Source organism: Papio anubis, chromosome X (genome assembly GCF_008728515.1).
Source record: "Papio anubis isolate 15944 chromosome X, Panubis1.0, whole genome shotgun sequence".
Classification (NCBI taxonomy): Eukaryota; Metazoa; Chordata; class Mammalia; order Primates; family Cercopithecidae; genus Papio; species Papio anubis.
Genome location: NC_044996.1, coordinates 1332731 through 1357369, shown reverse-complemented (window position 1 = coordinate 1357369; position 24639 = coordinate 1332731). Strand labels below are relative to the sequence as shown.

The 24639-nt window shown below is 47.9% G+C and overlaps 1 protein-coding gene across 1 annotated transcript in view; it reads left to right on the top strand.

Moving 5' to 3' along the window:
* The window catches only part of TKTL1 (transketolase like 1), a 31716-nt gene extending 10120 nt beyond the window's left edge, over positions 1-21596 (top strand). The window contains 11 exon segments of the mRNA NM_001168799.1: positions 1188-1285; positions 2505-2696; positions 2780-2907; positions 4252-4445; positions 7436-7600; positions 12968-13124; positions 15374-15504; positions 17494-17577; positions 20053-20149; positions 20304-20423; positions 21424-21596. Coding sequence (NP_001162270.1) covers positions 1188-1285; positions 2505-2696; positions 2780-2907; positions 4252-4445; positions 7436-7600; positions 12968-13124; positions 15374-15504; positions 17494-17577; positions 20053-20149; positions 20304-20423; positions 21424-21596 — 1539 coding nt within the window.
* The last annotated feature ends 3043 nt before the right edge of the window (positions 21597-24639 follow it).

Genomic DNA, 24639 nt, shown 5'->3' with positions numbered 1-24639 from the left:
GATCAAGTAAAAGTGGAGGAGGTAGGAGGCACTGGTTGAAAAAGAATGGTCCAGAAAGACCTCAGTGCTGACGCTTGTGTAGGGATTTGGAAGAGGCAGGAGAGTGAGCTGTGTCCACATCCAGGCACAAGCACTCCACTAGTGGGTGCCATGAGTGCTAAGGCCCTGAGGCAGGTGTATGCCCACTGTGTTCAAGGAGCAGCAAGGAGGCCAGGGTGCCGGAGCAGTGGGAGGAAGAAATGGAGGTGATGGGGGCTGAGGTGGGCAGACAGGTGCAAAAAGTTGAGCTGTACTTGGTGGGAGGTGGGAAGACCTTGAAAAGTTAACAGAGATGTGATCAGTCAACTTCAGTTTTAACAGGCTCCCCCTGGTGGCTAGATTGAGAATAGCTGTGCGGGAGGCTGGGAGGCCACTGCAGTGACAGATGCAAGGAATGTTTAAGACCAGGTCGAAACGGTGGCTGCAGAAGCTGTTGGGTAAATTCAGTATGCTTGCAAGTTGGGCCTCTCCAGTCAGTGCAGCAGCTCTTTGGCATGACCTTGTGGGCCACAGAGGGCCACATTTTCTCCTTGGGTTAGTGATGACCCTGTGCCTGCAAACGGAATGTTGGGGGTGGGGTAAATGCTAGTAGAAAGGGATTCATTTGTAGCATGGGCACTTCTAGATGACCACTTGTAAGATCTCAGTTGACCTGAGTTTTATAAACCAGGGAACCAGAATAGTCTGGTTTCTGTTTAAGAATCCATATCCTCCATAGGATTGAACATCTGATTTGTACATGACCGGGAAAGGCCATGGGAAAATGGCAGAAATCATACTTTACATTTTCTGCTTTGCACTTATGCTCCCTGTCTCTATTCCCAAAGCTCCAGCCACCCTTGCCATACTGTATGGATTAGCTATGACTCCCCAGGCAGGGACAGTGGATGTCTTCGTCACCTTAGTCACCTGAGTTTCCAGCCCGGGCTGAGCCCTGGGCTTGACCCATTGTCCACTTGTAACGTTGATCGGAAGCTTGGGGTGCATATGGGTGTGGGGAAGAGGAATTCACCCAGCGGGGTGGGAGGGGCCGTTTGGATGGAACACTGCTACACAGCTGACAGGAGCAGCTTGCACTCAGTGTGTGAGTCCACCTGATACCATGTCCTGCAGCTGCATCAGGGTTCCCTGGGTCCCTTCTCTTACAGAGACTGTCGTTTGTGGATGTGGCAACAGGATGGCTTGGACAAGGACTGGGAGTTGCATGTGGAATGGCATATACTGGCAAGTACTTCGATCGGGCCAGGTAAGGCTCTTACCCAGAAGCCATTTAACTGCCCTGCATCCCCCTTCCTAGAGTCTTGGGGGACAGCCACCTATCTCTGTGAGGTGGAGAGCCCTAAAGGGCTAGTCCCCATCACATCCCGTGGTGACCCCTCTGGAAGGCTTCCCTGTGCCTTCTCCCCTCCTCGGGCAGCTGCCCCGCTTCCTATCCCACAGGTCTGTTGAAAGGTTTCAGCTGCTGTTGCCTTTCCGTTCTATAGCTTTTTTGAAGATTTCCAGCACTTTAGTGGGGTCTGGGATGTGTGGTTTGTTTTTGAGACTATGTCTCACTCTGTGGCCAGGCTGGAGTGCAGTGGCATGATCTCAGCTCACTGCAACCTCTGCCTCTCGGTTTCAAGTGATTCTCCTGCCTTAGCCTCCTGGGTAGCTGGGATTACAGGCATGCACCACCATGCCCAGCTAATTTTTGTATTTTTAGTAGAAATGGGGTTTCGCCATGTTGGCCAGGCTGGTCTCAAATTCCAGACCTCAGGTGATCCGCCTGCCTTGGCCTCCCAAAGTGCTGGGATTACAGGTGTGAGCCACTGTCCCTGGCCGGATGTGTTTTCTTGATGGGAACACTCACATCGTTGGTTGTGGAGGAATTTACTTCACAGCAGAACACGTTTCCAAGTGGGGTGTTTTGATTGTGATTATTGTAAGTTGTAAGAACAGAACTAGAAAGTGGTGGCTGGGCGTGGTGGCGTGGGCCTGTAGGCAGGAGAGTCACTTGAACCCGGGAGGTGGAGGTTGCAGTGAGCCAAGATCACGCCGTTGCACTCCAGCCTGGGTGACAGACACTCTGTCTCAAAAAAAAAAAAAAAATTAGAAGATGGCAATGCTTTAAAAGGGAACTTACCAGGAAAATGAATGTGTAAATGTTTGGGGAACTTAAGGGTGCTACTTTCTTCCCCTTCCCCTCTGGCCCTGTTTGCTTATTGATAAGGAAATGTGGCAGAAGAACCTAAAAGTTGCTTTACAGTTAGAAAACTAGCCAGAGGCAAAGCCTGTTTGTGAGCCCCAGGCTCTTCAAGCTCGGCTTCCTTAGCTGCTGGGCTGGGGCAGAGTTGATGACGGAAATTGTGGGAAGTGGATGGTCTGAAGCAGCTGCTCCAATTGCTTCCATTTCTCCTGAAACGCATTTGCTTGGTTGGCCCAGATGAGCCCCCACAGGGTCCTAAACCTCTCTTGTCTTGCTCCAGCTACCGGGTGTTCTGCCTCATGAGTGACGGCGAGTCCTCAGAAGGCTCTGTCTGGGAGGCAATGGCCTTTGCTTCCTACTACAGTCTGGACAATCTGGTGGCGATCTTTGATGTGAACCGCCTGGGACACAGTGGTGCATTGCCCGCCGAGCACTGCATAGACATCTATCAGAGGCGCTGCGAAGCCTTTGGGTAACTGTATTCCCTTGCGCTTGATTTCCATTCTGTCCTGCCCCCTTCATCTCTTGTAACCCAGCCTGCTCCTCTGTTGGCAGGTGGAACACTTACGTGGTGGATGGTCGGGACGTGGAGGCGCTGTGCCAGGTGTTCTGGCAGGCCTCTCAGGTGAAGCACAAGCCCACTGCTGTGGTGGCCAAGACCTTCAAGGGCCGGGGCACACCAAGTAAGCAAGCCCTTTCCTCCTGCTCCTGGTTGTTAAAAGCATCTGTCCGCTCAGCAGCAGAGGCGGGGAGAGGCTTAAATGGGCCTAGGAAGATGACTCATTTAGTGAATAGCAATTCTGCCTGGAGTATATGCTGGAGGCTCCTGCTCTCTTATTTTCACTAGCTAGTGTCTGCTTAGCGTAGGAGGGGACATCAAAAGCCCTAGCAGGTGGACAGTGATGTACTGCCTGCACGAGGGAGTGGCTAGGAGTACAGCCCATTGGAGGACTGACGGGGAACAATCTCTACGGTTAGTAGAATCAGAAAGTGTGCTGTGTGTATGAGCAGGTGCAGAAATAAGAGTGCATACTTAAACACGTGCCTAGGTCCACACTTTTCTGGAAGAACCCTGGGAGTTGGGGAAGAAGGGAGCTTGGAATCACCAGCTATCACATTTCAAGGCTGATAGCTGAAATTGTTTATCTCAATTTAACTCATTACAAAGAGTGTAGTTCCTGGATTTTTTTAAAGACTATAGATATTTTAGAATAAAACCGTTCTGTGACTCCTACCGAAAATATAGTTTTACTCTGGTACCCTCCGTTCAGTAACTTATTTTGCCAGTGTGCTCCCGGCAGGACCCTGGGTATTGGCCTTGCCTCTGCCTCCCTCTCATAGGCCCACACATACACCCAGTCCCCTAGATTACATATCTTGGACTCATTCACTCCTCCCCGTCTCTACTACCATGGCTGTTGCCACACCCATCATCTCTCCCAAAGTTCCAGCTGGCCTGCCTCCGCACCAGTCTCTACACTGCCACCACAGTGATCTTTCTATAATGGATCTGATCAGTCACTTTCCCCACTCCAAACCCTTCAATAGTTTCCAATCTTGCTTTAGATAAAACTCAAACTTCTCATACCCACAAGACCCATCCTCCATGGTCTGCCCTACCTGTCTCTCCAGCCTTGTCATCATTCTCCCTTCCACTCACCAGTGGCCCTCAGGGGCATAGCTAGGTGCAGTGGCTTGCACCTATAATCCCAACTACTTAGGAGGCGGAGGCGGGAGGATCACTCGAGCCCAAGGAGTTGGAAGCTGTGGTGAGTTATGACCACCTGCTGCACTCCAGCTTGGGGAGGAGTCATAGCGTGAGACCCCTGTCTCAAAACAAAAAGCCTCAAGACCTTTGTCCAAGCTGTTCTCTCTGGCTGCAGCAGCATCCCAGGCCCTCCGTGCCAGGTGTTCCTCCTGCGAGTCCTAGGGTGACGTCTTTTTCATCAGGGTCTGTTTTTCAGGTGACCTCATAGGCACTCATTAAATATTTATGGAATGGATGTCTTTTATTTGTTTCATTACAGGTATTGAGGATGCAGAAAGTTGGCATGGAAAGCCAATGCCAAGAGAAAGAGCAGATGCCATTATCAAATTAATTGAGAGCCAGATAGAGACCAGCAGGAGTCTTGACCCACAGCTCCCCATTGAGGACTCACCTGAAGTCAACATCACAGATGTAAGGATGATCTCTCCACCTGATTACAGAGTTGGTGACAAGGTAGGCAGAAAGGTGGATAATTGAATAAATAAGGTATGTCAACTGCTTTGTTCTCTAATGTTGTTCATATATACACAGGATTCTTCATTTATTCTGGTCTCCACGGACGAATCAATTATTAGAGTAATGTATAACAGTTTATAAGCAATAAAGAGAGGTTTGCCGTTTTAAAAAAAATAGATTTAGGGGCACAAAGTGCAGTTCTGTCACATGGATAGATTTTGTGTAGTGGTAAGGTCTGGGCTTTCAGTGCACCCAGCATCAGAGTAGTGGACATTGCACCCAATAGGTACTTGATCCTTCACCACTCCTATCCCCCCTTCTCTTTTATTAGGTCTGATTTTTATTTTTGGTTTTCACACGTGTGTCTGAATTTTCTGATTGGTCCATTGCTATTTATTAACTCCTGGTGTGGTGTGCCTTTTTACTGCTTCCCAACTTCAGTTTGTGCACGGAACTGCTACAATTCTGTATCTCCGCTAAGAATACTGGTCCCAGGCGGGCTGATCTTTTGAACTTACTCTCTGAATTACACAGAGGAGCAGGCCAATTCATCAGAAACCTCAAAAAGGAATAAAATTATGCACAAAACTCTGAATATCAAGTCCTTTTGGTTTTTAGCATGTTTACATCCTGCCTTCTGGTATAGCAGACCTGACATAGGCAAGTTCTCCATGGCCTAGAGGAAGTAAGATGGCGAGCCTAGGGAGGAAGGACACACTTTCTGACCCTTTTTTATTTGGAGAAATTTTGAATGTTGTTTGTGTTTTCTTAGCCTGGTAATGAGGGTTAAAAATAAATGAATTTTGGGCCGGGCACGGTGGCTCACGCCTGTAATCCCAGCACTTTGGGAGGCCGAGGCGGGCGGATCACAAGGTCAGGAGATCGAGACCACGGTGAAACCCCGTCTCTACTAAAAATACAAAAAATTAGCCAGGCGCGGTGGCGGGCGCCTGTAGTCCCAGCTACTTGGGAGGCTGAGGCAGGAGAATGGCGTGAACCCAGGAGGCGGAGCTTGCAGTGAGCCGAGATCGCGTCACTGCACTCCAGCCTGGGCGACAGAGCCAGACTCCGTCTCAAATAAATAAATAAATAAATAAATGAATGAATTTTGAATACTTGAGAAATCAGAAGATAAAAACCAGAAGAAAGAAAAAGGTGTATCAACAGAGGGTGGGTCAGGCACAGTGGCTCACACCTGTAATCCGAGCACTATTAGGAGGCCAAGGCAGGAAGACCAGTTGAGCCCAGGAGTTCAAGACTAGCCTGGGCAAAGTAGTAAGACCCCATCTCTACATATAATTTAAAAATTAGCCAGGCATGGTGCCATAATGTGGTTCCAGCTACTCTGGAGACTGAGGCAGGAGGATCACCTGAGCCCAGGAGTTTGAGGGGATAGTGAGCTATGATTGGGCCACTGCACTCCAGCCTGGGCAACAGAGCGAGACTCTGTCTCAAAAAAAAAAAAATTTTTTTTTTTTTGGTTTTGTTTTTTTTTGTTTTTTTTGAGACGGAGTCTCGCTCTGTCGCCCAGACTGGAGTGCAGTGGCCAGATCTCAGCTCACTGCAAGCTCCGCCTCCCGGGTTCCCGCCATTCTCCCGCCTCAGCCTCCCGAGTAGCTGGGACTACAGGCGCCCGCCACCGCGCCCGGCTAGTTTTTTGTATTTTTTAGTAGAGACGGGGTTTCACCGTGTTCGCCAGGATGGTCTCGATCTCCTGACCTCGTGATCCGCCCGTCTCGGCCTCCCAAAGTGCTGGGATTACAAAAAAAAATTTTTTTTTTTTGGAAAACTGTATAACGCCATAGTTGTATAATTGGTATGAAAACGTGAAAAGCGGGGGGAGCATTTTTAGGAATACATAAAATATCAAAATTGACTAAAAGAGGTACAAAAAACTTAAATGAATCAATAGCCCTAGAAAAAATGGAGAAAGCTATCCAAGGGCTATCCCCCAAAGCTCCAGGCTCACCAGGTTATATAAGAGTGACTCATTTTTAACCTTCCCAAAAAGAGTAATTTCTAAACTGTTTCACATTTTTCCAAATACGGAGGAAGATGAAAATGTCATTGCGATTTATTTATGAAGCGAAAATGTGACAAAGTTAGCCTAAAGAAAACTGTAGAGCAACTTTATTTGTGAATAGCAATATAAGAATTCTAAATAGAACATTAACCCATCTCAACTTCATTAGTACATTAAAAAAGTTAAGTGAATCAGTGAGCTCAAATTAGTAATGCAGGTGACTCATGCCAGGAGACGTAGGAATAGAATTCACTGTTCTAGTATTAGGTCAAAGGACGGGGGGAAGTGTGATCATCATCATACACACTAAACAAAAGCAATTCATAAAATTCAACATTTTTTTTTTTTTTTGAGATGGAGTCTGGCTCAGTCACCCAGGTTGGAGTGCTTGGCTCACTGCAACCTCTGCCTCCTGGGTTCAAGTGATTCTTCTGCCCCAGCCTCCCAAGTAGCTGGGATTATAGGCACCCGCCATCATACCCAGCTGATTTTTGTATTTTAGTACAGACAGGCTTTCACCTTGTTAGCCGGGCTGGTCTCGAACTCCTGACCTCAGGTGGTCCACCTGCCTCAGTCTCCCAAAATGCTGGGATTACAGGTGTGAACCACCACACCTGGCCAAGTAATTTGAAAAATATAATGAGAACCATTGATGTCGGAAATCTCACTCCTGAGCTGTGGAGTGTTTACCTGCTTAGGAAGTGGGGGTCAGGGGAGGGGGGGATGTTAACTAAAAAGAGCACAGTTTGAGAAAAACTTGAGTGCCACATCAGCTATTTAGTATGGATTTAAGATTGGCTAGCAATCCATGTTTATGACATTAAAGGAAATTTTTGGTGAGTCACAAATTTACTTTCTTCAAGATAGATGATAATTTGTCATTCTACGATATGGCACCTTCCTTCTGTAGTCGTTCCTTCTAAATGCATTTGAAGAAACTCTACACCCTGATTCTTTCTTCTAGATAGCTACCCGGAAAGCATGTGGTTTGGCTCTGGCTAAGCTGGGCTATGCAAACGACAGAGTCGTTGTGCTGGATGGTGATACCAAGTACTCTACCTTCTCTGAGATATTCAACAAAGAGTACCCTGAGCGTTTCATCGAATGCTTTATGGCTGAGCAAAACATGGTGAGTGTATAGTGTCTCTCAGGGCTTCTTACAATTAATGGCCCACTGGACACAGGAGGCCCAGCCTGTGCTAGTTTTTCTTTCCATTTATGAAAGCAAAAGGAGTGGAAAAAAAATTCCAGGGAAACAGGAGGCAAGTAGCCAGGTAGAGTCTGAGAGGTGGCTTCTAGGTCTGCTACGAGGGCCGTAATAGACTACTCGGCACTCTCTGGGCACCCTCTCCAAGTTGGCTGAGGGCAGCAGGCCCAAGGCCACAGACAGTGGGCCCTCTGAGCCTAGAACCATCTGAACCCAGGGCTCTGGGCCTGAAGCATCCCAGGCTCCCTAGTAGCTCATTCTGCCCAATTCTGCAACCACCCAGAGGCACATTGGTTGAGGAGTCACAGGGAATGCAATTTTTTCTCCACTGTAGAGGGGCCTAATATATCACAGAAATGCAAATGTTGTACTTACTGCAATCACAAGAATATCAATACTTAGAGCTGGTGCCTTAGGCAAAGCCATTCTGCTTATCTGTGCCTCAGTCTCTCCCCAGAGGGATACTGATGCAGCGAGTATCTCAAGCACATGCACACAAGCGCACCTCTCGAGAGAGAGGAAGGAGTTACTGCCAGAAAAACCCTTTGAACTCGAAAGCTCCAGAAAACCACAGGCCAGCAGGTCTTATGTGACCACCAGTGACTTTATGTGGAACAAGTAGTATTTTTTTAAAAATTTTTTTGAGACGACGTCTCGCTCTGTCGCCCAGGCTGGAGTGGAGTGCTCGGCTCATTGCAAGTTCCGCCTCCTGGGTTCATGCCATTCTTCTGCCTCAGCCTCCCGAGTGGCTGGGACTACAGGCGCCCGCCACTACATCTTGCTAATTTTTTTGTATGTTTTTAGTAAAGACGGGGTTTCACCGTGTTAGCCAGGATGGTCTCGATCTCCTGACCTCGTGATCCGCCCACCTCAGCCTCCCAAAGTGCTGGGATTACAGACATGAGCCACCGCGCCCGGCCAGTGTTTTAAATTTTTTAAAAATCAGTTGCCAGCATTTAAAAATCAGATTATAGGTGTGGTGGCACAAGCCTGCAGTCCCAGCTACTCGGGACTCTTAAGGCAGGAGGATGCTTGATCCTGGGACTTCAATGCTGCAGTGTACCACTGCATTCCAGCCTGTGAAACAGCGAGACCCCATCTCAAAAAAGAAAGAATCAGGAGGTCTTATATAGAATATACATTTCTGGATTCTTTTGAAAGATGGGAAGAACTGCTACCACAGGGTGGCATTCCCTCCTGACGCCAGTTGACTGAAGCCAAAAAGCACCTCTGTTGAGATGGGTACCCCCACAGCTCCCCATGCTCTGCTGGGCCATTTGATTTTTTTGTTGTTTTTTGTTTTTTCAAGATGGAGTTTCTCTCTCTCTTTGTCACCAAGGCTGGAGTGCAGTGGCACGATCTCAGCTCACTGCAACCTCTGCCTCCCAGGTTCAAGCGATTCCCTTGCCTCAGCCTCCCAAGTAGCTGGGATTACAGACATGCACCACCACACCTGGCTAATTTTTGTATTTTTAGTAGAGACAGGGTTTCAGAAACCATGTTGGTCAGGCTGGTCTCCAACTCCTGACCTCAGGTAATCTACCTGCCTCGGCCTCCCAAAGTGCTGGGATTACAGGCATGAGCCCCTGAGCCTGGCTCATTAAGCTGTTTTCATTTTGAATGGAAAACAATGCAATCCATAATTTTCTGGATTGACGTTCCTATCAAAAAGTTTGCTCCCCACCTCACTGGTTCCCTCAGCACACAGCCATGTAGTCTTTTCCGTGCCTGCTGATATGTTCTCACAGTTGGAAAAAAGTTGTAAAGAAAAGGCGAGCAGGTGGTATTTAGTGCCATGCTGAAAAAGGTGGCTACAGTGTAGAACTTGACCGGGGCAGTCAGGGACAGCCTCTCAGAAAAGGTGATACTTAAGCTGAGTCTCACGTGGCGAGGGGTCAGCCGTGCACAGATGTGGGAGACAGCGTTTCAAGCGGGGGCATGGCCAGCTGTAGGCAGGCCCAGGCTTGGGATGTTTGGAGAGCAGAGGGAAGGCCAAGTGGTAGAAGCATGGTGAACACAGAAAGCTCTCCAGGGCCCAGGTCATACGGGGTCTTACAGAGGCCCTGTTCAGTATCTGTGGTTCTCTTGCAGTTTGCTGGGAAGCAACTGGAGGGCTTTAAGCAGGAAAGTAACAGCCTGCATTTTCCAAAACTCTGAAGAGTGAAGAATGGCTTCACGTAGGAAAGGGAGGAGAAGGAGAGGGTGACTTGGACCAGGGCAGTAGCTGTGGAGTCGGAGGGAAGCAGACTTGTCACATATTGCCTTGGCAGGAGAGCCAGCAGGATGCCAACAGCAGGTGTCAGGACAGGAACCAAGGCTGGCACTTGAGTATGGGCGGCAGCACCTGAGGGAAGGTGTTATCACCTCTTGAGATTGACAAGACTGGGAGAGAAGTGGACTGGGGGGCACCAGCAGGAGCTCTCTGTGGGCCTAGGGGGTTGGGGCACCGGTTAGATGTACGGAGGAGAGACAGTGGTATCAGATGGCTGGGCAGTAGATCAGTCAGTCATTTTCACATGTGGCTGCTCCACACCGCTAAATGCAGTTTTCTAAACTACATATACCTTGGCATAGTTTTTAAGCTAACATCATTTTTTTATTTTTGTTTTTTGTAGAGACACAGTCTTGCTCTGTCACCCAAGTTGGAATGCAGTGGCACAGTCATGGCTCACCGCAGCCTCAAACTCCTGGGCTCAAGGGGTCCTCTGGCCTCGGCCTCTTGAGGAGCTGGGACTATGAGCATGAGCCACCATGCCTGGCCACATCTAAATTTTTAATCACAAATTTAAATAGTTGCAAAGGATGTAGTTGTTCATATATTGACGTTTTTGATACTTGAATACTCAAATCATGCCGTTAAAGATGACACTGGCTAGGCATAGTGGCTCACATGTAATCCCAGCACTTTAGGAGGCTGAAGCTGGAGGATTGCTGGAGTTCAAGAGTTCAAGACCAGGCTGGGCGTGATGGCTCATGCCTATAATCCCAGCACTTTGGGAGGCCAAGGCAGGTGGATCACGAGGTCAGGAGATGGAGACCATCCTGGCTAACATGGTGAAACCCTGTCTCTACTAAAAATACAACAACAACAAAAAAAATTAACCAGGCATGGTGGCAGACGCCTGTAGTCCCAGCTACTCGGGAGGCTGAGGCAGGAGAACGGTGTGAACCCGGGAGGCGGAGCTTGCAGTGAGCCGAGATCGTTCCACTGCACTCCAGCCTGGGCAACAGAGCGAGACTCCATCTAAAAAAAAAAAGAGTTCAAGACCAGCCTGAATAACATAGTGAGACCTGGTCTCTAATTAAAAAAAAAAAAAATTCATGCTAAGCCACTTTTCTTTGTCAGAAATTAAATCCCTCTTTCTACTTTATTTCCAATTTCCATTCCATTCATTTCCCCAATATATCTTTATGCATGAAAGCCTTTTATTGATTGTCCTTTAATTTTTTCTGCAACAAAAATATGCATATAAATTGATAGCTTTTTAAAAAAAATTATAGGCCTCTGAGCATTAGGTTTTTTCTGAAGTGAGATAGAGTTTTTATTATTATTAGCTAGTATGTTAGTGGATGAATATACTTGTAATTTGAATGTGATAGCATTGAGAACAGATTCTGTTCCTGTTTTTCATTTTAATGATGTGCTACGAAACCTTACATGAATAAGTAGATGGGAAGGGAAGTTTTGTTGGAGGAATGTCACTCAATTCTTTGAATTCCTTCCCAGTTATAAGCCAAAAAAATCACATACTGATCTTTCATGTAAAGTTGTTTATAAAAATTATTTGCAGAGTTGACAGTTTCATTAGTTAAGTTCTTCACTTTCTCTCCACCAGCATAGTTATTTCAAATTGTCCTCTTTGCTTGGGTCTGGAGGTTCTTCACTCCAGGATGATCCCCCTGTAAGAGTCAGGTGACTGAGAGCATGCCCTTTGGGGATCAGGTTGCTAGGAGGTGATTGTTAAAAGAGACAGTGGGATACCGGGGCAGTGGCTCACACCCATAATCCCAGAACTTTGGGAGGTCAGCCGAGGCGGGTGGATCACCTAAGGTTAGGAGTTTGACACTAGCCTGACCAATATGGTGAAACCTCGTCCCTACTAAAAATACAAAAATTAGCCGGATGTGGTGGCAGGTGCCTGTAATCCCAGCTACTCGGGAGGCAGAGGCAGGAGAATCGCTTGAACCTGGGAGGCGGGGGTTGCAGTGAGCCAAGATTGTGCCACTGCACCGCAGCCTAGGTGACAGAGCAAGACCTTGTTTAAAAAAAAAAAAAAAAAAAAAAAGACTGTGGAAGGGAAGTACGGCCCCTCCTTTTGGCAGATGAATGTAGACAGAGTTGATCTGGAGTTTCGGATCTTGAGTGTAACACCCACAGCCACATCCCCTTTGGAAAGCCCATGTGTAGCCCCAGAGAGGTTTGTATTCTAGTTTGAAGCCTACTGGGGTATTTGAGCCCAGACTTCTGGGGAAGTGGGGTAAGGAATGGCAATGTAAAGTGGGGGTCATTACCAGAATGCAGATCAGGGGAGCATTGGGCCAGATGTGACTTCCCAAGGATGCGCAGGGCCCTGAGGACTTGCCCCAGCAGCGCCCATGAGGCGACAGCACCGGGCCACTGCCACACTGCAGAAACTGAGAGGAGGAAATGTCTTGAGATCAAGGGCCAAGTCAAGTCACAGGCCAGCCAAGGTCAGGCAGCCTCTTGGTTTTGTGGCTTCGAGGTACCTTGTGGGGATGGTAGCCTAGATGAAGTTGGCTGGGAAGAGCGTGGGAAATGAGAAGGAAAGGGCAATGACTCTAGGCAAGTTTTGAGAAGTTTGCTGTGAAGGAGAACACAGATGTGAAGGCAGGACAAGGCAGAGATGGGGGTGTGCAGATAAAAGGTACTGGCACACACCTGAATGGAAATGGAATGATCCAAGAGAAAAGGAAGTAGCACAAGAGGGGAAGAGGAGCTGCATGGCTAGAGATCCCTGTGAGAAAGGAACAGGATGGATTCAGGATGTCCTGTCAGGGCGTGGACCTTGGAAAACTGCGGGCACCAGGAGGGCAGGCAGAAGAGACTCGTCTCTTGCTTCCTAGGAGCTATGAGCTGAGGGCACCATCTGAGCAGGAGGGACAGACGGGTGCCCAGGGTTTGAGGAAAGAGGGGCGTGGGAAGGACGCATGCTAGAACTTCAGAGCAGTTCACCAGGTGCAGAATGGGGGTTATCGTGGGGACTGTGGGAGAAGGGGCAGTGGGGGCAGTACCCAGGGATGTTCTGATTCATATTCTCTGTGTTGCAGGTGAGCGTGGCTCTGGGCTGTGCCTCCCGTGGACGGACCATTGCTTTTGCTAGCACCTTTGCTGCCTTTCTGACTCGAGCATTTGATCAGATCCGGATAGGAGGCCTGTCTGAGAGCAACATCAACATTATTGGTTCCCACTGTGGGGTATCTGTTGGTAAGGGTTTTAATGCCATCATCTTGATAGCCTTCCTCCTTCACAGAGAAAGATAAGCATGTGATTGGTTAAACCATGAATTTCCTTATGGTTCCATGAAGTTTGATTATTCAAGTCTTTTTTTTGAAAGTGCCATGTCGTCCTTTACAAGTGTCAGACACTCAGGGCAACTTTTGAAGTGCATCTCTCGGTGGTACTGTTGTTTCAGACAGTGAGAAACAGTTGCCTATCCTGAGTGCCCCTTGTGTGTTGAGCTGTGTGCAGGTTATGGACAGGACTGGCAGAGTCATGGAGCCTTTTCTGCCCTCGCTGTGGTTGCAATCTAACTGAAGGTGAATAGCATCACAGAGGACAAGGAGCATTCTGACTGGCTGCACAGCCTGCTCGGGGCGGGGGAGGACCACCACCCCCTCCTTCCTGCCTGGGGCAGCGAGAACCCTGGAGCATGACACAAGGCAGGAACTCTTACAAACACGCCCTTCTCAGAATAGTATTCACCTGGCAGGTGGGCTAGAAGGAAACCACAGGCAATGGGAAGCCGGAGAGGGGATTGAAAGAAGGTGTGCAAGGTGGGAGAAAGCCAGGCGGTGGGGAGGGGGTCTAAGAGTGAAGAGAGAGGTGAATGTGCCTCCTAACAGATGGAGCACTCTGCGATGGTGTGAAGAGCAAAACACACCAATCTCCAGGATTCCTCACTTGGGAAACGTCAGGGAGTCATTTTCATGAATGACAGAAATGACATGGGAAGATGAGCCAGCTGGCGTGCCTGTGGCAGGCAGATGGGCTCAGTAGATATGGCTGCACACACTTCTAGAATGCCAGAGGTGCACATTGGGTAGCCATCTCAGGTACTCCATGGGAGAATGAGGCTGGACGAGATGGCTCTAGATGGAGCTGGAGTCACGGCTGTCTGGGTGAAGCTGGAGGCACAGGTGGTGGCCAGGGAGAGGAGGCGCGATAGTGTTGCAGGGGCAGAGGGGCCTAGGTCCTTGAGCCCACCTGCAGCTGTGCTCGGTGTCAGTTTTGAAATAGTCATATGGAGAAAGTGGCCCTAGGTTCCATCCAAAGAAGAACTGGAAGGCTAGGTGCAGTGGCTCATGCCCGTAATCCCAGCACTTGGTGAAACCTCATCTCTACTAAAATTAGAAAAATTAGCCAGGTGTGGTGGCGCGCACCTGTATTCTAGCTACTCAGGATGCTGAGACAGGAGAATTGCTTGAACCCAGGAGCCAGAGGCTGCAGTGAGCCAAGATCACACCACTGCACTCCAGCCTGGTGATAGAGACTTTGTCCAAAAAAAAAAAAAAGCCAGGACAGTGGCTCACACCTGTAATCCCAGCACTTTGGGAGGCCGAGGCAGGTGAATCACCTGAGGTCAGGATTTTGAGACCAACCTGACCAATATGGTGAAACCCTATCTCTACTGAAAATATAAAACTTAGCCAGGCATGTTGGCACATGACTGTAATCCCAGCTACTTGGTAGGCTGAGGCAGGAGAATCACTTGAACCTGGGAGGTGGAGGTTGCAGTGAGCCGAGATCGTCCAGTGCACTCAAGCCTGGGCAACAGAGCAAGACTCTGTCTCAAAATAATGTTAATAAAAAAAAAAAAAAAAAAAAAGCTGGGCTGTTGAGGTTAGACAGTGGTCCTAGGCAAGGCAGTGTGCATGGTGACAATCCCCTTCCTAGCTGAGAAGAGCTAAGCCACCCAGTGCACAATAAGATTTCTCTCACATTTCTGGCCAGAAACTGCATTCCCAGATATACCCTAAAGTACCCTGTAGCACCCTCAACGTGCCTTAAAGGTGTGTTAACTACTTGGAAGGCCTGGAGAAATGAAAAACACCACTTTGGTATGTAAAACCCGGTCTCTGGATATAGAAAAGGTAGAGCAGAAAAGGGAGAACAAAGCCTGAGGACCTTCCTAAAGAGCACAGGTTCAGAGGCTTAGCAGGCCAAACTCAGGCCAAGTCTCAGCCATTGCGGACAGTAGCTTGGAGTGATCCATCTGAAAAGTCAACTGGGAGCCTAACCCGAGGCGTCACAGTGTGACCTCAAGGGAGACAGGCGTGCAAGAACACAATGTAAATGAGTTACAAGGATGCAGTAGGACCATTTATGGGGCTCTGCTAGAACTTGGGACATCCAGTGGCAATAGGAATAATTGCTTCTTCAGAGCTAGAAGCGCGTGGAGGGCAGGTTCCTAATGAGGTTATGCTCATGTTTTAATCGGGCTATGGTTCTCTCAGGTGAAGACGGTGCTTCCCAGATGGCCCTGGAGGATATAGCCATGTTCCGAACCATTCCCAAGTGCACGATCTTCTACCCAACTGATGCTGTCTCCACGGAGCATGCTGTTTCTCTGGCGGCCAATGCCAAGGTATTTTTGAGGAGACACTAGTTTCAGACAGAAAATGCTTCTGGACTCTGCTACTAGTTTCATACTGATGATTGGGCCTTTTTTCTCAGCATAAAAGTGGTAATTCATTTTAGAAAATCTGATGATAGAATTCTTTATAAAAAACAGGCAATTATGCACACAAACACATTTGCTTTGTAAAAGAGTCAAACAGTACAGGATACTGAACAGAACCTGACAGCCTGTCTCAGTCAGGGCTCAGCAGAAGATGCACGGACCATTCTGGGTATTGTAAACAGGAGAAGGTGTTTAACAAAGGTTGCTTAAGAAGCCACAGGAGCAAGCCCCAGGCAGAGTCCCAGACTATAGTGTTTTAGCCCCCAGTGGCTGCAGCCAGAGGTGAAGAAGCTCCTGCTGCGTCCTGACATCCAGGAAGCTGGAGAGCGGGTGGTAGGATGCCACTACAGACGAATCTGTGTTCCCTGGCCCTGGCTTGCCTTTGGAACAGCTTAGGGCGCCAAGAGTGTGTGGGACCTCATGCAAGGGCATCAGATGGACAGAATCAAATTCCTGTTTAGAACCTAGCTGCACGGGAGACAAGGCAGTGTGGTCTTGATCTTTCCAGCCTGTCCTGCTAACGTTCAGCAGGCTCCCCTTGCCACCCTGCACCTCACCCATGCCCCATACAGGTAACCCCTGGCACAGTTGGGGTGGGGACTATACGTTCCCTTTCCAAGCACTCATGGGTTCTTTGATTTTTTTTTTTTTAATATAAGTGGGCTCCCACTTTACATATTACTATGTACTTTTCTTTCTTTTTTTTTTTTTTTTTTAGACAGTCTCACTCTGTCGCCCAGGCTGGAGTGCAGTGACACGATCTCGGTTCTCTGCAGCTTCTGCCTCCGCCTCCCAGGTTCTCCCGCCTCAGCCTCCTGAGTAGCTGGGACTAGAGGTCGGCTACACCACGGCCGGCTAATTTTTGTATTTTGGGGGAGAGATGGGGTTTCACCATGTTGGCCAGGCTAGTCTAAAAACTCCTGGCCTAAAGCGATCCACCTGCCTTGGCCTCCCAAAGTGTTGGGATTACAGGCATGAGCCACGGCACCTGGCCAATTGTATACCTTTAAAATTAGTTTATCTTGGAGATCGTTCTGTGATTTCACACATACTATAGGATTTCATTTCTAGAAAAGTCAAGAGAGGCGCAAAACAAGATTAGGTGGTAGAAATTAGAGTAGAGGTTGCTTCTTAGTGGGTGGAGACTGACTGGAAAGAGGCACAAGGGCTCTGCTGGCGGAAACACTGCTGGGCTTGGATGAGGGCTCCACGGTGGATGCAGCATTCGGGAAGTGCTGAACTTAGGATGTATGCATTTCACTGCAGCTGAGTTATGCCTCGGTGAAGACACTGAATAAAGATGGGTCATGGCATATGAATGAACAGTAGCGACGTTTCTTGCTATATTCGTTTATGATGCATCCATTAATATGTATGTAAATTAACAAATACTTTAGACATACAAGTGTTCATTTATGCTGGTAAATGTTTATGTGCGCAAATTGGTCATAAAAATGTATTTACATCTGATCGGGAAAGGGGCAAGTCATCTTGTATTCAGATAGATGTTTATGGTCTTTCTAAGGATGAAACATTACAAGCTATTGTGGCAAAAGTTAATGTTTTGACATTCTTTTCTGGGCTTTCTAGTCAATGTGAGTCAGTGCTCCTGCTGTGAGTTAATGTTCTGTGCAGACAGAACAAGTCAGTGAGTATTGGGGAATCTTTCAAGGGGATTGGTGTGATGGCACGGGGAGCTCGTCCTTCAGGGCAACCCCAGGGCCCTGCTGGGACGTGTTGTCCACTGGCTGTATATGCTCACCCCTTGCTCCAAAGCGTACAGTTATAGTAAAAAGAGCTGTCCTGTTCACACCCCTCCTTCACTTCTTTCAATGTCTGTTGTTGGAAATTCATTGTTTGCTTTTCTAAACCATGGCTCCATTTATGTCCTAGGGGATGTGCTTCATTCGGACCACCCGACCAGAAACTATGGTTATTTACACCCCACAGGAACGCTTTGAGATCGGACAGGCCAAGGTAAGGGCTTAAGCGCTCCAGTGTTACTCAGTATCATCTCCTGTAAAAAGAATACTTCTGAATCTATCACCAGGTATCTTCAGGGTTGAGACATCATCCTTTCTTTGCTGTCATTTTTTAAAAAAACAATTGTGATCTTTACCTGCTTTTCCTTGGGAAGGAACATTCTATGAACTTCAGCTTAGCCTGAACTTCTCTGCTTTCCAAATGGAGTCTTTTGTTGTTGAGCTCAAAGATAATAACATGAAGCCACTTGAGCATCGTGGCTGTAATTTATCTTGGCTGCAAGCTAAACAAAACAGAAGCCAGCATTTTGGGAGGCCAAGGTGGGAAGATTGCTTGAGGCCAGGAATTCCAGAGCAGCCTGGGCGACATAGTGAGATTCCCATCTCTACAAAAATTTTTAAAATTAACTGGGAGGCTGGGCGCGGTGGCTCACGCCTGTAATCCCAGCACTTTGGGAGGCCGAGACGGGCGGATCACGAGGTCAGGAGATCGAGACAACCCTGGCTAACACGGTGAAACCCTGTCTCTACTAAAAATACAAAAAAATTAGCCGGGCACGGTGGCGGGCGCCTGTAGTCCCAGCTACACGGGAGGCTGAGGCAGGAGAATGGCGTGAACCCAGGAGGCGCAGCTTGCAGTGAGTGGAGATCGTGCCACTGCACTCCAGCCTGGGCGACAGAGGAGACTCCGTCTCAAAAAAAAAAAAAAAAAATTAACTGGGTATGGTGGCATGCACCTGTGGTGTCAGCTACTCAGGAGGCTGAGGAAAGAGGATAGAGGAGCGCAGGAATTCAAGGCAGCAGTGAGCTATGATGGATTGCACCACTGTACTCCAGCCTGGATGACAGTAAGACCCTGTCTCTAAAAACAAAACAAGACAAAAAATAATAGAAATTACTTGAAATGAATAATCTGTTAGGTTCAGATTTTACAGATCTGAGGCCAGGAATAAAAGGGAACATGATCTCTGGTATTCTCGCAAAAGCCCTGAGAAGTTAGGTTATCAACCCTATCTTTAGATGAGGATTGGAGAAGGTAAGTGTCTGTCTTAAGGGTTTACAGCTTGTGAGTACCAAGACCAGAATCCAGGCCTGAGTAGTGAGCCCAATCTCCCCAGGCCTACCTACCACACTGACCATCCCCTGCTCAGCCTGCCTGTCAGGGCCATGCATGGGGAAAACCAGAAACTTCTATGGAGAAAATAAGTGACTCTGCTCACCTAGGGAGTGGAGCTTGCAGACATTTTGGCATGCTTCCTTCCTGTCTTTGTTCTAGGCATACATGTATATTTTACACAGTTGCGATCGTACTGTATAGAAAGGTTTGCCCATAGCCACTCTTGAAAGAGCAGCAGGTAACATCTGATTTGGTTGCTAAGGACTAGGCTGCTCCAGAATTCACAGTTGCAAGTGCTCAGAATGGCCAGAGTGCTGCCATAAAGCAGGTGTTTCCAGAACTGTCCACTGTGTGCCATGAGGTAGCTGGAAAACGCCACCGAATAGAAAAGTCAGTGTTCACCTTTGGTGTTAACTACAGGTTCTGTTTCTATGGGGAGGGTCTCTTGACATTCACATGGTTTGCAGAGCTTGCTTATTTCCGTCATCTTTTTTCTAATAGTTTTCCTGTCCTGACTAAAGCAAGTAAATTTACTGCTAGTAAAGAATGTGAGTTAAATGTGTGTGATAACATGCATGGCATGGATCATTAGAGGGCTGGGCTTTGCAAAGAGGACATTAATATGTGTGCATATGTGTATATGTATTTTAAGAGGCCAGGGCATCCTCAAAGAATGGGGTGGCTCAGAAACCCTATCTGTACCATCAGCAGTGGTTCTTAAGCTACAGGGAAACCTATACAGAGAGGAAGTGGAGAATAATTCCAGATGCCTCCTCCGATGGGTAGCTTTGGAGGCAACTAAACTATGAAAGAAGCCCAGGAACTCTGTCTTTGCTTGCAGAATGGTACGTTACTGAGAGCGAGGGCTTTGATGTCAGCCCCGCCTGGTTGTGGGTCCCAGCCCTGCCCTGGGCCACTTCCTCCTGCTTTGAGATTTGCTTTCCTCAGCTGCAGAATGGTTGTGCCACTGAACAGATCTTACAGGGAGGCTGTGAGGGTTCTCAGAGCTCAGGCACACAAGATCTTAGCACTGAGCATGTTTCCAGTGCCCAGCATGTTCCCATTAACATGTTAGTCATTGGAGTCCAATATTTCCGTGCCATAGTGAGCTCTCAAACCAGACTCCTGGTGGCTATGTGGCATATCCATGCTCCAGGACAGCTGGAGCAGTGTAACTGCCTATCAAAAAGTATGTGTCCTGACTCGTAAATGCATCTGATTTTTTTAGTAGCAAATTATTAAGGAGTGAAATTGTTAGAATTGGAGGATAGCAGCATAGCAAAGTGCCTTCCACTTTGAGATGCATTCTGTGTGTAGTAACCACGGTGTTCTGTTTTGCTGGCACTATACCAGGTCCTCCGCCACTGTGTCAGTGACAAGGTCACAGTTATTGGAGCTGGAATTACTGTGTATGAAGCCTTAGCAGCTGCTGATGAGCTTTTGAAACAAGGTCAGTTGGTTGAGTGTAAGCATTGAAGTTCAAGCTGGGTAGAGGTAGGACTTCAGCTACCTCCTATGCCCTGAGTGCTCTTTTTATTTTTATCCCTGTATGTTAGTTAGCTAAGTCTGTTTCTTGTACCAAGCTGGTTTTTGCTGTTCTGCAGATATTTTTATCCGTGTCATCGACCTGTTTACCATTAAACCTCTGGATGTCACCACTATCATCTCCAGTGCAAAAGCCACAGAGGGCCGGATCATTACAGTGGAGGATCACTACCCACAAGGTGTGTGTGGGCATTGGGAATGCTTTGGAAGGTTTGGTGTTTTTGTTTTCCTTGATTGGCCACATGGCATTCTCTCAGGCATCACCTATAGTCTACCTCTCACCCAGCATGCCTTTGTTGTTTGGTGTTCACTAAGCGTGGGGCCACGCTTATCCACATCTGTGTGTCCCCAACAGAGTGCACAGTGCCCAGTCACCAGGTCGAGTCAGTGGCAACACAGAGGAGTGGCTATTGCAGGCAAGCGAGGCGTCATGAAAAGCATCACTGTTTCTTTAGGTTTCAGGCACGGTGGCTCACACCTGTCATCCCAGTGCTTTGGGAGGCTGAGGCAGGTAGATCGCTTGAGGCCAGCCTGGTCAACATGGTGAAACCCCAGCTCTACTAAAAATACAAAAATTAGCTGGGTGTGGTGGTGCACGCCTGTAGTCCCAGCTACTTGGGAGGTGGAGGCAGGAGAATCACTTGAACCCAGGAGGTGGAGGTTGCAGTGAGCCGAGATCATACCATTGCACTCCAGCTTGGGAAACAGAGTAAGACTCTGCCTCAAAAAAAAAAAAAAAAGTGTGCCCCGACGAAAGAAGCAGGAATAGTGCCTTGCAAGCAGAGAACACAGCAAGTGCAGAAAAACAGTGTATCAGGGAGAAGGGGCTGGGCAGTGTTTGCGCCTGGAAAGGTTAAGTGGGACAGATGTGATGCAAGGAAGAGCATCATGTGTCCACGCGGCAGGGGCCCTGAGCCTGCACAAGTGGTGCCTGATTCTCTTGAAGGACTCCTGGGACCCAGCACACAGTTGTCCTCACACCTGAGGTTGATGACAGGGAAAGGATGCAGGGTGGGATCCACCAGGGCAGGAACAAAGAAGTCCTGCCTCAGCCTTCCCCTGGTCCCACAAGGGGCATACTGAGAAGTGCCTCCCACGCATTCAGAGGCCTCTGTGTGTTGAGGCTTTAAGGCTGAGGAGCTGCTTTCACGAAAGGGCCTAACATCCTTGTTTTCCCAGGTGGCATCGGGGAAGCTGTCTGTGCGGCCGTCTCCATGGATCCTGACATTCAGGTTCATTCGCTGGCAGTGTCAAGAGTGCCCCAGAGTGGGAAGTCCGAGGAATTGCTGGATATGTATGGAATTAGTGCCAGACATATCATAGTGGCCGTGAAATGCATGTTGTTGAACTAAAATAGCTGTTAGCATTGGTCTTTTGGCCTCTTTACCCTATGTTTATGTTTGTTCCAAAACCATCATTTAAATCTATACTATCAGGCTTTGTTTCTTAAAAGCAAAGCCAGCTAACACCTTCTTTCATCCCTAGTTTGGAAATTCAAGCTAACTACTTATCCTTTAAACGGTGACTGCATATGCAAGTACCACTGTAATTTTTGAATCATTAAAGGGAGTTAAACAACTTTAAGTGAAAAAAATAGGTAACAAAACAACCACCTGATAGTAAGTTTTCTGATAAGACTGTAGATAAGTGGTAGAGGTCATCAGTTCTTCAAAAGTGTTTCCTTCGTAACTGGTAGAGGTAATAGTTTTACAGTGTATTTCCTTCATGAGTAAAGAAAATGTGAATTGAAGTATAGATTGCAGTAGCCTAGGTTCCACAGCACAATAACACCATGACACCTACTGCTGTTCCCACCTTGGAATTCTGTGCCATGCCACCTGCAGCCACCCTGGAATTCCCTTCACTGTTTGCCTTAATCTCCCCTCCACAGTTGAGAGGCTGTCAGGCAGCAGCAAAAGCTTGTTAGGATGTCCTATACTGCTTGTGATGAAGGTCTCCACACTGTACTGTTCAAGTCAATGTTAATAAAGCATTTCAAAACCAGCTGCTTTATTCAGCACGTGCCTTCTGTGTGAATCAGTTTCTCAGTGGTCAGTTCCTAAATAAGGAAAGAGCTTTTATCTAAACCAGAAGGAGAATGAGCTGTGGCCCCCCACCAGTAAACCTGGGAAAGAATAATGGGCTGCAGAGGAAGCACTTGCTCGAAAACAACACATGGCCTGAAAAGCTGTCCCTGAGCTGATGCCTTGCTGTCAGCTATAAGCACATAAAGTATGTGGCTAGAGGGCAGGTGCGGTAGCTCACGCCTGTAATCCCAGCACTTTGGGAGGCCAAGGCGGGTGGATCACCTGAGGTCAGGAGTTCAAAGACCAGCCTGGACAACATGGTGAAACCCCCTCTCTACTAAAAAATACAAAAATTAGCCAGGCATGGTGGTGCACACCTATAATCCCAACTACTCAGGAGGCTGAGGCAGGAGAATTGTTTGAACCCAGGAGGTGGAGGTTGCAGTGAGCTGAGATCCTGCCATTGTACTCCAGCCTGGGCAACAGAGCAAGACTCCACCTCCAAAAAAAAAAATTTTTAAGTATGTGGCTAGAATCAGAGAGCCAGAAAAAGTTGAACCTGAGCTTCAAAACTAGATTTAAAATTCTACTAGATGTGTCTGCTGTGTCACATTCCTGTTTTGGCTTTGGTTTTGTTTTGAGACAGGGTCTCACTATGTTGCCCAGGCTGGTCTGAAAGTCCTGGCCTCAAGTGATCCTCACGCCTGGACCTCCCAAGGTGCTGGGGTTGGAATTATAGGCGTGAGCCACCATGCCCAGCCCATTCCTTATTTTGCCAAAATTAAGTGGTCAGAGATCTTTGGTGTCATGACCAGTGTGACTGAGGAGTTGTTCCAGAATGTGCAGGATAGAGATGGAAGCACTGGCCTGGGGCTTGGAGTCCTCAGGACCTTTTCCTACTCCTGCCCTTGTAAGTCACTGAGCTGGTTTCCTGGCCTGTAAAATGAGCATGATGATGCTGCTTATTTCATAAAATTTCAAAATTTATTTTGTAAAAATAGTTCTATAGGGCGATTGCAGAAAATTTAGAAAATGCAAAGAAGCAAAAATTTTTTTACCTCACTTATCTCACTACTTCAAGGTAATCACAGCTTCTCACACTCCAGACAATTTTACTCAAAGTATACAATTTAGTGGTTTTCATTCTTTTTATGGCCACATACTATTCTATTGTACAGAGATAACACATTTTCTTCCATTCAGTTGATGAATGTGGATTAGTTCCACTTTTATCTCTTGTGAATAGTGTTCTGACAATTCACATATTTTGTGAAGGAGTAGATGTCACAAAATATGTGAAAGATTTTGTGTAGATGTAGATTTTCCCTTCTTAGGGATGTGTATACTAGGAGTGGAATTGAATTGCTGTGTTGCAGGATAATTCTATGTACCCTTTCAAGTGTGTGGTGGGGGGTGGTGCTTAAATACTGTTTTGCGAGGAGTAGATGCAGTGACACTGAAGGTGGCTGTAAAGCATTACTTTAGAGGAAGGCATTCTTAACAGACAAGCCATGCTTGCTTGTATTCAGGTGCAAAATGTCGGATTTGGTGAGACAACAGGACACAGCGCACTGTGGCAACAAATAGAGCAACAAATTCCATGATTAAAATGTATAATTTCTAAACACATGAAAGAGCCCCCAAAGCCTCACTTCAGTCCCCTAGAAGGTTCTGGGCAGAAACAGTAGGGCAGATCAAAGTAATGAGCACAGGAGCCATGATCGCCCAGCGAGGGGAGTGAGCCCTGTTCCCAGCTTGGCCTGGCTATGGCTTCTGAGTAGACAAGTGTGTTTCTTAGCTGTTACGAGACTGGTAATGAATACTCCCTGGAAGATGCCATGGACCCTGGCCTCGGGCCAGCCCCCTCGCCCTTGAGTCCTCCTAACACCTTGCTGCTCTGATTACTTCCCATGGAGAAGCCACCCAGCAGGGACTCGGGAACAATGTGTCCCAAAACCTGGCTTGAATCCCCAAATCTGTTTCTTGACTGTGGGGCCTTGGGTAGCTGTAGAAGGGGATGATGGCGCTCATGACGGGGACAGTATGTATCACACAGGGCTGTGGTCAGGATGTTAGTGCCATCATTTTGAAACACCCATGCAGGCCTGCCCTGCATACCTGGCAGCTTCCTATTCCCCAGCGCACCCTTGGCTGGCCAGCCCCATTGTCCCCTCCTCACGCTCCTTCCCCGCCTCACTGGGGTTATGTTGGGGTTGGCAGCAACCAACCCACCTGCCCATTCCTGGGCCAGCCAGCACCCGGGCTGCTCTCCTGTCCCCGCCGTCCCACCGCCCTCCCTGGACACCAGCTACCCACTATCGGACACCGCCTCGCGCCAGCCCCGCACACCCTCCCACCCCGGAGGGAA